This window comes from Lytechinus pictus, unplaced genomic scaffold (assembly GCF_037042905.1).
Source record: "Lytechinus pictus isolate F3 Inbred unplaced genomic scaffold, Lp3.0 scaffold_20, whole genome shotgun sequence".
NCBI lineage: Eukaryota > Metazoa > Echinodermata > Echinoidea > Temnopleuroida > Toxopneustidae > Lytechinus > Lytechinus pictus.
Window position 1 is genome coordinate 4,807,345 of NW_026974141.1, and position 11,757 is coordinate 4,819,101.

At 37.7% G+C, this 11,757-nt stretch overlaps 1 protein-coding gene across 1 annotated transcript; it reads left to right on the forward strand.

Moving 5' to 3' along the window:
* Positions 1-1,745: 1,745 nt before the first annotated feature.
* On the forward strand, positions 1,746-11,249 carry LOC135157856 (netrin receptor UNC5C-like). The gene is made up of 8 exons (XM_064114917.1): positions 1,746-1,988; positions 3,013-3,348; positions 4,301-4,518; positions 4,956-5,090; positions 5,695-5,848; positions 6,119-6,155; positions 7,443-7,711; positions 8,180-11,249. The coding sequence occupies exons 1-8, from the start codon at positions 1,832-1,834 to the stop codon at positions 8,254-8,256; spliced, it is 1,383 nt and encodes a 460-aa protein (XP_063970987.1). The 5' UTR covers positions 1,746-1,831; the 3' UTR covers positions 8,257-11,249.
* The last annotated feature ends 508 nt before the right edge of the window (positions 11,250-11,757 follow it).

Genomic DNA, 11,757 nt, shown 5'->3' on the forward strand with positions numbered 1-11,757 from the left:
ATATGAGAATTCTCACGAAGATCCCGACTTACATGGCGGAATGTCAAACACAGAAGAGCTTTGCAGCGTTGCCCGTCCGGTAAAAAGTCTCTCACAAGTATGTCTACTTGGGAAATCACTTTGTCTGGGTGATGACGTCATTCTTGAGATCATAGATCTACAAAGACTGTCAGTGCTTCATAGCATCGCACGGCAGATTCTAGACATTTGGTGGCATGGTTTGAAAGAGGACGAAAGGAAAGATCAGAGTTCAAAGCTGCTTCTCGAATACAACATTACAAAAATCAAAGAAGGTAAGTATCTGACATTCATTTTCATATAACCTGCAAACGGAGCTGCTGTGACCCCACAATATTTTTGCGAAAATTGTATTGTAGGTGTTCTTTTAACATATCTTTTTTCTCCTACCAGCAAAATTTGTTCATACTTGTCGATATGGCTCTTATACACTTTTGTTCTCACATTTCTTACAAAAACGCGTGTTATCCGTTTTTGCTCAGTTGCGTCACTCCCTGGAAGACAATCCAAAAGGGGCGCCGTCTCTAAAACTAAGCCCCTTACGTTTATTGCGTCAACCATATTATTTCACCAATCACAGCTATTTGCTAATCCTTTCCTGAAAAGTTCAATTTACATGATTAATTTAGCATATAGTTTGAAGTGTATTATTTTGAGAACCCTTTCGGTATGTGTTGCAGACATCAGCATATGGATGAATAATAACAGACTAAAGCTGAATGAAGCAAAAACTGAATTTCTGGTAGTAGGTTCACCATATAACCTTCGTGGGTTAGATAATATTTCTATTGATATTGGTACATCACAAGTCTTACCATCCGCTTCAATTAAGAGTCTTGGTGTATATTTGGATTGTAACATGTCTATGACAAAGCAAATTGATTTTTTATGTAAATCTGTTAGGTTTCAATTAAGAAATATATGTCGCATACGAAAGTACATAACAGTAGATGCATGTCATCATGCGGTACGTAGTCATGTACTATCTCGGATCGATTATTGTAATGCACTCCTTACAGAAGTTCCCCAAATGCACGTAAGGCGACTACAGAGTCTGCAAAACTGGGCAGCACGTATTATTCACAAAGTTGACCGTAGACATGATGCTATTCCACTAATAAGGGCATTACACTGGCTACCAGTTAAACAAAGAATATTATTTAAGATTCTTTTGTATGTATATAAATCATTTCATGATCATGTACCAATGTATATCAAGGGGGCACTTCAGGTTCATAATCATAAACGAGAAGGTTTGCGGTCAGGTGGAGATCATTTTAGACTAACCTATCAGACAACCCGGAGCAAGGCCGGTGAACGTAGTTTTACTGTTGCTGCGGCAAAAGAATGGAACAAGCTTCCCACTAAATTAAGATCTGAAACTTCTCTTCTTAGATTTAAAAAACAGTTGAAAACGTACTTGTATCTAGGATAGATGTAGCTTTTTTAAGTGTTGTAAATTGATCTACAGTGTAAACGCTATGATATAGTGTACTATGTATAGCGTTCCTAAATGCCTTATTATTATTATTTAATACTCTTGAAACACCTAAAAGAATCTCTCATTTTGTCACGTTTGTGTTCCTTTCTTTCCCTCTGTGATTTATCTTGTTCGTGACTCATACCCCCCCCCCCCCCTCAAGTGTATTTTAGATCTAGAAACTACTTCTTGAAAGTGAAACAAATGGTAACCATTCCAAAACAATCAATGCCCTCAGGTCGTGAAGATGTCCTGGGCGCTATTCGGTCCACCGCAGACCTACTGACCTTGTGTCATCGAGTAACGGTGAATTCTTCGAGAGTTCTGCAGATCATGAACGCATCTGTAACTTCTCTACCGTCTTACGTCATCGGTCGTGTGGTTATGAAGATGCTGAACCAATGGTTGCAGAAATGTGGAACCAGAGATAGACTTCTGGCAATTGCTCAGGCGTTTCGTTTCAATGACGCAGCCAAAATGATAGCAGAAGGTAAATGCCGTTCAAATTTTTACCTCAAAGCGACGGGGGGGGGGGGGGGGGCTGCAATCCTAACCACACGTTTGTAATTATTTACCTAATCATAAACTTTGAAGCATTGGTAAGAGTTGATTAACATCAACCTTATTACAATGGAGTATCGTGTTTGTAGCTTTTCAATCTTATGAAACTGTGATATTTGAATCACCTCTTTTCTCAGATGTCAGGATAGTTTTTAAGCCTCTTTCTGTTAGCTATTTTCATTTGAAAAGGTAATTTTACGTGTGACAACTTTAAATCCTGCCAATTAGAAAGCTGAAATTTACAAAGCATTTAAATGTATTTTTTTAACATACACACATAAAAACACCCCCACACACAGTCTTGTAATTTGACGATTGGGGGCTGACTTATAATTAATCGACATAGTGGGGACTCAGTAGTGGTCTCATACACTCCTAATTCAAATGTATTCCACAAACCAGGCTCAGTTTTAGACATACGTGAGCGTGGTTCGCTAACCAAGTAGATTTGACCGAACGGAAATTCTTTTTTTTTGTCCAAATACTGGATGGAACGGTTTAAATGAGATGAGGAATCGACTGGCATGGTTGTCTGGAACGTGGACGTCCACGGTTGATAGGTAAAATGTAAAAAAAAAAATGTCCCCAGAACTAGGCCATTGAAAACTTGCATGCTAACATACACACCAAACCCACACCAACAAACCCTCACACCCACCCAAAACTACACACACTCACACACACACACACACACACCCTCACACACACACACACACACACACACACACACACACACCCTCACCTATATGGATGGGTATACACATCCAAATACACACAAACACACACGCGCACACCCTCACACACATACATGTATACACGTGAATGAATTACGTCTCTTCAGGAATAGGCCTACCTATGATTCGTGGCCTATCCTCCCGAGGTCGGTTCGCAAAGCTTGACCTTTGAAGGCGTGATTTTATTTGAGTATATCTTATCCTCATCCATGTCTTCAGCACTCGGATCGCAACCAAGCTACCCAAACTTCATCTCGCACTGCAACGTTGACCACAGAGGAGGAACCCTGGCCCTCGATCAACTTGGTGTCACTCTATCTATTCCCGAAGGAGCTATACCAAAAGGAATGAGATCGGTTGTGACCCTTCAGGTATCAACTCATGATGCTCCTAGGATTCCCCTCAGAGACGGTGAGGTCCTGGTTACCCCAGTCATAGAGACTTCCCTCACACAAGAACTACTCAAACCTTGCAAAGTCGTACTACCACACTGTATCAGTCTCCGGGGGAGAAGTGATGACTGTTCTACCATTCTCCACACCAAAACAAAACCAAGTAAGAAGTAACATTACTATTCAGGTATATTGTCTTAAAGGTAAAAAGTGTGTATGATTTATTGCTGATTTAATAACAATAATGGACACCCCCTATTCTTAATTATACGGTGCTGGAATTTATTGGAATTCTACAGTTGGTAATATATCACCCTTATTAGGTTTGTTCATCACTTCATAATTATAATACCGAAAAGTATACTTTGTTAAGCCCTTTTTTACAAATTGAAAATAAAATAAACAAACAAATAAGTCATTTATGATATAAGTTTTAACTTTTAAGATTCTAAGCAATGATTAATTGTATAATATGTATAATATGTCTTTTAAAAACGACATTTTATTTTTTAAACAATATATCAAACTTTTTTAAAACTTGAATATCAAATCAAGTAGTAAAACAATGATTATGTTAATGCTAGATTTTCTATACTTATTCCATTTTCTTTTGGTCCCTATTCTTAACAAAGATTAAAGTTCAATAAAAGGATAAAGATAATACCCCTAATGCCTGTCTAAAATTTTTGTTAGGGGTCAGTAATGTTATTTATACTATATCATCGAATTGGTCAATCTTACAAAAGTGAAGAGGCCGCTGAACCTTTTTCCAACCGTCAATCCTTTGCGAAAATTTGGATATCAGAATATCTTGCACGCCCTTTCTTGGCGAAAAATTCTGCAAGTCCCTCAATGTACTTTTTTATCTTGCAAATGATAGTGACTGGATATTATGAAGCTAATCAGACTATACTGAATGTATCAGCCCTTTCGAACTTGGGAAGAGGTTTTAATACGCTTTTTTGACCGGGTGCTCAATATTAATGATCCACAGGCTTAGTGTTATTTGCCAGATTGCCTTTTTGGTGTTAGATTGACATGCGCTTTCTCCGAAGGTGATCATAAGGTTGATTTGTATTCATTCTCCAATTATTGTAATTTTCAAATTACCACAGGGACTTTCGGTCGGAGGAGCCTTACTAGGGGTACATCACATACCGCAAAATCTGAGATCGTGTTTCATACACGTCATCTTCAAGTCTTGGCTCTGTCTTCTAGCGATAGTCCAGGAGTTCAGTTAAGATGTGTCGTCTTCCAGCCAATCATCTTGACTCCAGAAGAGGAACCACGTTTACGCGTCTACATAGTTCATCCCTATAGGATATATATGAAGGTTTTATTTCCGATATGATACAAAGATTACTTTGACCTTACTTTTTTTCTTTAATACATGATTTTTACACCGCGTGTGTGTTTAATAAATATTATTGACATGGTCATATGCCTACCTTATACATATCTGTGTGATATCATGGTACAATGCTATTTAACAGGTGAATTATGAGGGTTGGATCTCCTATGTCACTGTGAAATAATATTACCGTTGCATTTTCGAATGTGCGATGTGATGGACAGGCAAATATACAACTTTTGTCATTTTAGTGAATTTGACGAGATGATATGATGAGAATACCGAAATTGGGCCAGATTCTATTTACTTATATTTAGTTGGTAGAAATTGTATTACTTGACCAAAGAATCAAGTCATGCCGTGATATTTTTACTGTGCTTTTTAATCGAAAATTATTTCGTATATGATTTTTTTTACAGCATATAAGCCGAAAGGAAAGGAATTCATCTGTTCCCTACTGTCAAGTCCAGAAGGAATTCCAGTTCTCAATACAGCCAACGTCAAAGCACCTGAAGATTATACTCCAGGATGGAGGAAAAGTACAGAAAAGAATGGTAATGTTTCATTTTCATGGAAGGGGGGGGGGGGGTTAACAGGAAATGTGGGGGTACCTAAGAGGGGCCATTTTGTAGGCAAATGTGGTGTATAAGAATGCATATTGCCCCCAACTCTAACCTTAGATGCTTAGATTACCGGATATGCACCACATTACGATTTCCGTTGGTCACGTGAATGCAGAAGATGTTGAAAGAAATGGAACCAACTTCGGATTCACCATGCACACTCAAAGTATTTTTTTTTATTAATTCAAACAATGGCCCAAACTTAATGGGATTCAATATTCTAAATAACATAGTGCACAGTCGTTTACCATGTTTACACGACAACAACGTTAACAACAAAGGGCTGACTGGTAAAGCGCCCGCCTCATGAACCGGAAGTTGTGTGCTCGATCCTCGGCCGAGTCATACCAAAGACTTACAAAAAGGGACCGTCTGCCTTCTTTCTTGCTGGGCGTTCAACAATCTAGATTGGAGAAGGTTAAGAGTATAACTTTGTGGAGGGCCCGCTGTAGTGACTACCCTGGGTAAGTAAAACATTATTATTAATATTATTCTATCATGATCATTGACGTACCATATCATGGTATTTTTGCAGATGCCGATTAAAGGTATACTGAGTGGAGAATGCGATCCTCTGATCTTCAAGCTGCAGTTCTCTGCTGAAGAGAAAGGCAACAAGGACTTGAACATTACCATCCAAGAAGATCTCAAACGAACAGCAGAAAAACAAATTTCCATCTCTATAGAAGGTAAATAATTATTTCAAAGTAGATAGTTAGGTTGTGGGTGTCCTTATACAGTATTCCTCAAAAGTCTTCAATGGCGGTTCGATATATATATTTGTCACTTTCGTTTACTGTAGTGGTTTCTTTCCTTTTCATTTTTTTTCTTTTATTCTATGGGAATATCATTAATCTCTAAAGGAAGATTCTAACTTTCATGACATGAAGTAATTTATTATAAACTGCCAATAGCACATGGTGTAAAATAACCGAATTATATTGTATTTCTGTATTCAGATGAACCAGATTATGCTGTCGACAACATCACGGATACGTAAGTTTTTCCAGGGCCCTGGGAACGATTTTTTTCAAGTGGGGGTGCTGAAGTAAATTTGACAAGCCAAATAAAAAAGTTTCCCTCCGAATTGAAAGACATTTTGGTCCCAGGAAATTTGACAAGCAAAAAAAAAGGTTTCATTACAAGATGAAGGTCGTTTTTGTCCCAAGCAAAAAGAAAGGTTTTTAACACAAAATGTTGGTCATTTTCCATACTTTTCCCCAATTTAACACACCTTCCAGAATGCCTATGGAAAAAGAATACACGCAGCACCCCCTTGGAATTTTTTTGGGTGCTTCAGCACTTCCGCTTTTCCAGGGCCATGAGTTCCCCCCTAATATATCAATATAACGTTTTAAATACATGACATGCATTAGGTGGCATTTGCACATGTAAAGTCATCTCTTGCGTATTTTGATAAGTTCTATAGGTTTTTTTTTTAATCTGCAACAATTTATTCCTAATGGTTAATTTTGTAATGTAAACATGTCACATTACATTAAAATTAATTTTAGTCCTTCCGTTTTGGCATATAAAAAAACACAAAATGGGATGTGGAAAATATGATTCCGTGGCCCGTATTCTGAAGTCAGGGTTAACTTAAACTCAGGTTTAAAGTTGAAGTTTAAGTATGGGAAGCCAAATGTATCAATTTTTTTTAAGTTGTACGTTTCTTATGTTTACTGTGCTCTTTCCTGATTCATCTACATGGTAAAGACAATAATATATACTTCTTAGACAATTATGAACGATTTGAGAGCCAAATGAGCTGAAATATGATATCTCTATCGTTAGTGATTTATGTATCAATTTGCTTCCCATACTTAAACCACAACTTTAAACTTGAGTTTAAGTTAAACCCGACTTCAGAATACGGGCCCGTGAATTCCTGAAAGATTGTACATTGCATTAATCTTATATGTTGGCATGCCGAGGCGGTTCTGGGTAAAACAATTTTCAAGTCATTTACAACGCCGGATTATTCATTTTGGTAGGTGTGTGTTATGTGGGTGGGTGTGTGTGAGAGAGATGTTTTGCGAGTGCGCGCGCATGTGGTGGGCTGCCCAAATATATATATATATATGTATATATAATTATTATTATTATTATCTTGTACGCCTATCGGTCTGTATTCTATAGAGCTTGACTTTTTTTTTTAATTTGGCACTATCAAATACGAAAACTTGAGCATGTCTGTAAGAATATTATCAATACAAGTGTAAGGATGATATGGCTTTACATAACAATTTTTCTGATTCTACTTGTAATTATTTAACATTGCAGGCATCAACATTTTGCATCTAATAATCTGCTTGAGGTACTTGCCGATGTGATCCATAAACTGAAGGACTTGACATCTCTTGGCTACCAACTTGGCTTCTCGCACCAAAGTATGAGGAAATATAATTTTGATAAAATCTCAAGATCAGGCTTGATTGAGATGCTAAGTGAATGGAGACGGAGGGTCCGACCAAGTGAGCAGGTAGAGGAACTTCATCTGGCCTTGCAGAACGCTGGTCTAGAATATCTAACAGACGTGATCTTCCGAGAAAGTAAGCACATTCTACTCCCTGTAATAAATGAAATAAGTAACGATGATGATGATGATGATGATGATAATGATAACGATGATGATAGCACTCGCTGAATTTAGATAGCGCTTTTGCAATAGGGTACACGTGATACACAGCGCAACTATAATTATACTGGCTCGAGCTACCACTAATCAGAAGGGCTCGCTGCATTTAACAGTTTAAGGATTTGATTCTATTACACATTCTCACCTGCATGGTTGAGTGCAGCACAGTGTGGATACATTTCTTTCTGAAGGAAAACACGTCATGCCTGCGATTCGAATCCACGACCCTCTGATTGAAAACCGAGAAGTTCCCATTTTTCATTTCGATATATATTTTTTAGAATGTAACTGTTTATCATCGAACGCACTTATATATAAGCCTTTGAGTTAGCCTTTAAATTTTTTTCTCTCTCTTTTTTGGTACTCCTTTTTGAACTTTTAGTGGGTGGTGCCTCTAGGAAGAAGTTTGAACGACTCAAACAAAAGTGGGAGTCAAGAAGTAAGAAGATAAGTAACTAAACTGTTGATGATCACCCAACAACCAGGAAGGACTTCGCATGAATTATGTATTGAGTACTACAATGGAACGGAATAAAATCGCCTACATATTCTTCATTCATGTCTGGTAGACAAGTTGATTCTGAATTGGAACATCGCTGTACAGTCTCCTTGTAGCCATCAAACATCTTGGCTGCTCCAATCCTAAAGGTTAGCGCTATGGAGGTGTTGTATGGTTTGGGATGTTCGGCACTTTTTATGATGTCATCGCCCGGGGGGGGGGGGGTACTCGACCTTAAAGGTAGTAGGTATTTGCCCGGGGGCGAGACAAAAAACGGGGGCCTTGGAGTGGGCTTATTGTAAAAAGGAGGGTCTTCGGAACTACAAATGTTTGTGAAAACGGGGGTCCTTGGAACGGGTCGCCTGCGTGTGAGTACTGCGTATGCATCCCATAGACAAAGCATCCCTATGGAACGTACATGCAGTTAGCCCGGCGCCGCGGGCGCGCTAGCGCAGAGGCGATGGTCGGACAGCGCTCTGCGGCCGCTTTTCACCAAAATTGCGGCTCATAATAAATTGTAGCAGATCAATGCGGCTGGAACGGCGTAACGGAAAATATGCGAAGCTTTGGAGCGGATTTTTTTCTTCTTATTTCTCGATAAGAAGAAAATGCTATGCTTTGGAGCGGCTTTCTTTGTTCTTTTTCTCAATAAGACAAAAATGCTAAGCCTTGGAACGGAAATTTGAGTGTAAAAATGGGGTTGCCCCTCCGCGGCACATACCCACTATATGCATTATATACTGAGTGCCCCCCTGGGTGTCATCGTCAGTATGTCCCTACTTTCACATGTCTCTATTTTAACGGTGTACATTGACATGTCTAGATATTATTTACCAAATGTAATTAATGTATGTTTGTATACTTTTCTGTTAGTTCATAGTTTTACCATTTGAAATAATTATGAGTTTGTATTATAATTTTGTCCGGTTGTAAATAAGTATTTAGTAGTAATGGACAGGATGTTATGTGAATTCCTAACTACAATTTTTATTTAAGGTTCTCTACTTTACTCACCAACTGTCTGACTAGTTCTGATCCAAAATGGCACACTTGAGTTGATTCACGGATTCCATGAATTGAGCTTCAAAGATAATATGGAAGCTAGCCACGCTAGCGATTTCGGTTGTTTATAAATAATGGCCAAGCGATTTAGTCCGTTGAGGGCGTACAACGAATCGCGACAAGAGCTCTAGTTGATGACCGAAACGCGGAAGATATTAGTAATCACTGCGAAAGTGAAGTCCCAAGTTGTTGCACAATCCCGACACAATTAAAAGAAAACTTGTCGCGTTATCTTGTCCGCGAAAAAGACAATGAATTTGAAGCTCCTCTATGGCACCCGGAAAATGCGAATAAAATAATCCACAGGTATGTCCACAGATGAAAAGATGAACTCAAAAATGCAGAACTATATAACTCCAATATATAAATATCCAAGTGTATAAATCTGTTATGGGTATATAAAATCCGAGAAGGGTTTAATTGTAAAACCACGAGGTTTAGCGACTTTCTTCGGCAAACGCGTGACATCGAAGTTGACTCCACGAGATCACAAGAAGAAGTGAAGTAAAAACACGTTTCCACACAAAAAGCTCTGAGATAAGCCACGCCTTGAACTGAAATGATTGGTTGAATAAAAGTTTGTTGACCATAAACAAAAGCTGTCATTCGTTGATGGGTTGTAAACAAAACTTGATTGGCTGTTCAGATGTCTACAAGGCATGGAGTTTGGAATGCGCGTACATGTCAAAAAGTATTTACAATACAGGAAACGTTCGTGCGCTTACAAATATGTGAAAACACGTGATTTGACAAAGGTGAATGGACTTTATAAAAAATGAAGTTCTGTATAATTTGAAGAAAAGGTGAAGTTGCTACAAGTATATAAATAAAAAATTTAATTTCAATTAATCTTCCATCAGCTTTTTTTACACGTCTTCCGGTATTGATAATGTCCGATGGATATATTATGTTATGACGACGATTATGCTCTCCTTTCGTAGTCCCTATCTAGTCTGCAGGCACAGACCCTGATTGAAACTTTGATCCACGCAAATACTAGCACATACAAAACTTGCTGTTGCAATACAGGGGCCTTCAGTACACAAGGCATTCAGACCCTAAACTCGAGTGAAGGGTTTGCACAGCAGACTAGTCCCTAATGTGTACTCAACAAAGAGCTTTACTGAGTCTAAAATAATATACCTAATAGGCCTAGCCGCCTATTATATAAAGAACTTATCAGCCGATTTAATCAATGATTCAGCACAAGTCATGTGCCTTGGTGCTCCTTGTACACGTTGTAGTATTTTGGTTTTCCCCATATTTCTCTTTTAAATTCACATTCATATACTCGTTTACTATGTCATTAATTGAATTATTAATTTGTTTATTAAATGTAATGTACTTGCTTTGTATTCTGTTTATGAGAAGTAAAACGTATCAATCAATCAATATAAATCAAATGTACATTATATTACAGGGATGCATGTCTGAAATAATTTTGATAAGCGATTTTGCTAATGGATTTTGTGTTCTTTCTTCATATTTTTTTCTTGTCATTTTCTTCAATTTTGAATATAACTTTTGTACAGGGATATTTTAAATATGTTTTGTTATTTGTAAGTCAAAATGTACAAAACAAAATGTAATTGTTGAAAATGGAAATAAACGAAATGAAATCAAATGAAATGAAATGCATGTTAACTTGCATGGAACATGATTTTATATTGAATGTTAACAATCTTTTTAACACTGCGATTAAATGGTGTGTGTCTACTGAATGTATCATGTCGACAATCATCAGGTATTGTGTTGGGAGACTGAAAATGTCAATAAATTTCTTTCATGGGTTGTGTTAAGGCCGAGACCGAAAGCCTGCGGCCAGTGGCGTACTTAGAAAAAAAAAGGTCTTCAACCACAAATAAAGGATTTCGTACCAGAAAAAAATTTGACAAGCAAAAAAAAAAAAAAAGTCATCAAGTTCAAAGGAGCCACTTCTGGCTCGTCAGGGATCAGTTGTAACTCGTCAGGGGGCAGGGATACGTCCCTTGCATGGGTTGTGAGTCGTCAGGGGGGGGGGGCAGTCTGCACCCCCCCCGTAGGTACGCTAATGCCTGCGGCGAGAGAGCGTCGTGAGCGAGCGTTGAAAAAGTTGCTTCACCCTTTAGGAAACAACATGCATATATTATAGGGGAAATAAGGGTCACTCGTTAATAAATTGATAACTAACTGAAACTTGGAAATTGCAAATTGATTCAAATATAGAGGAAAATATTTTAACAATCTTTCAAATTATATACAAAGATGATGTAACATTCGAATTTCTGAACAAACTTTCATTCACATTTGAAATATTAATCAGATTGTTATGTTAATTATACTGCCATTTAAAATGGATAAAGAATATATATACATATCTTCTTTTCTTCTTTATATTCTTCTTGTTTATATCATATCTA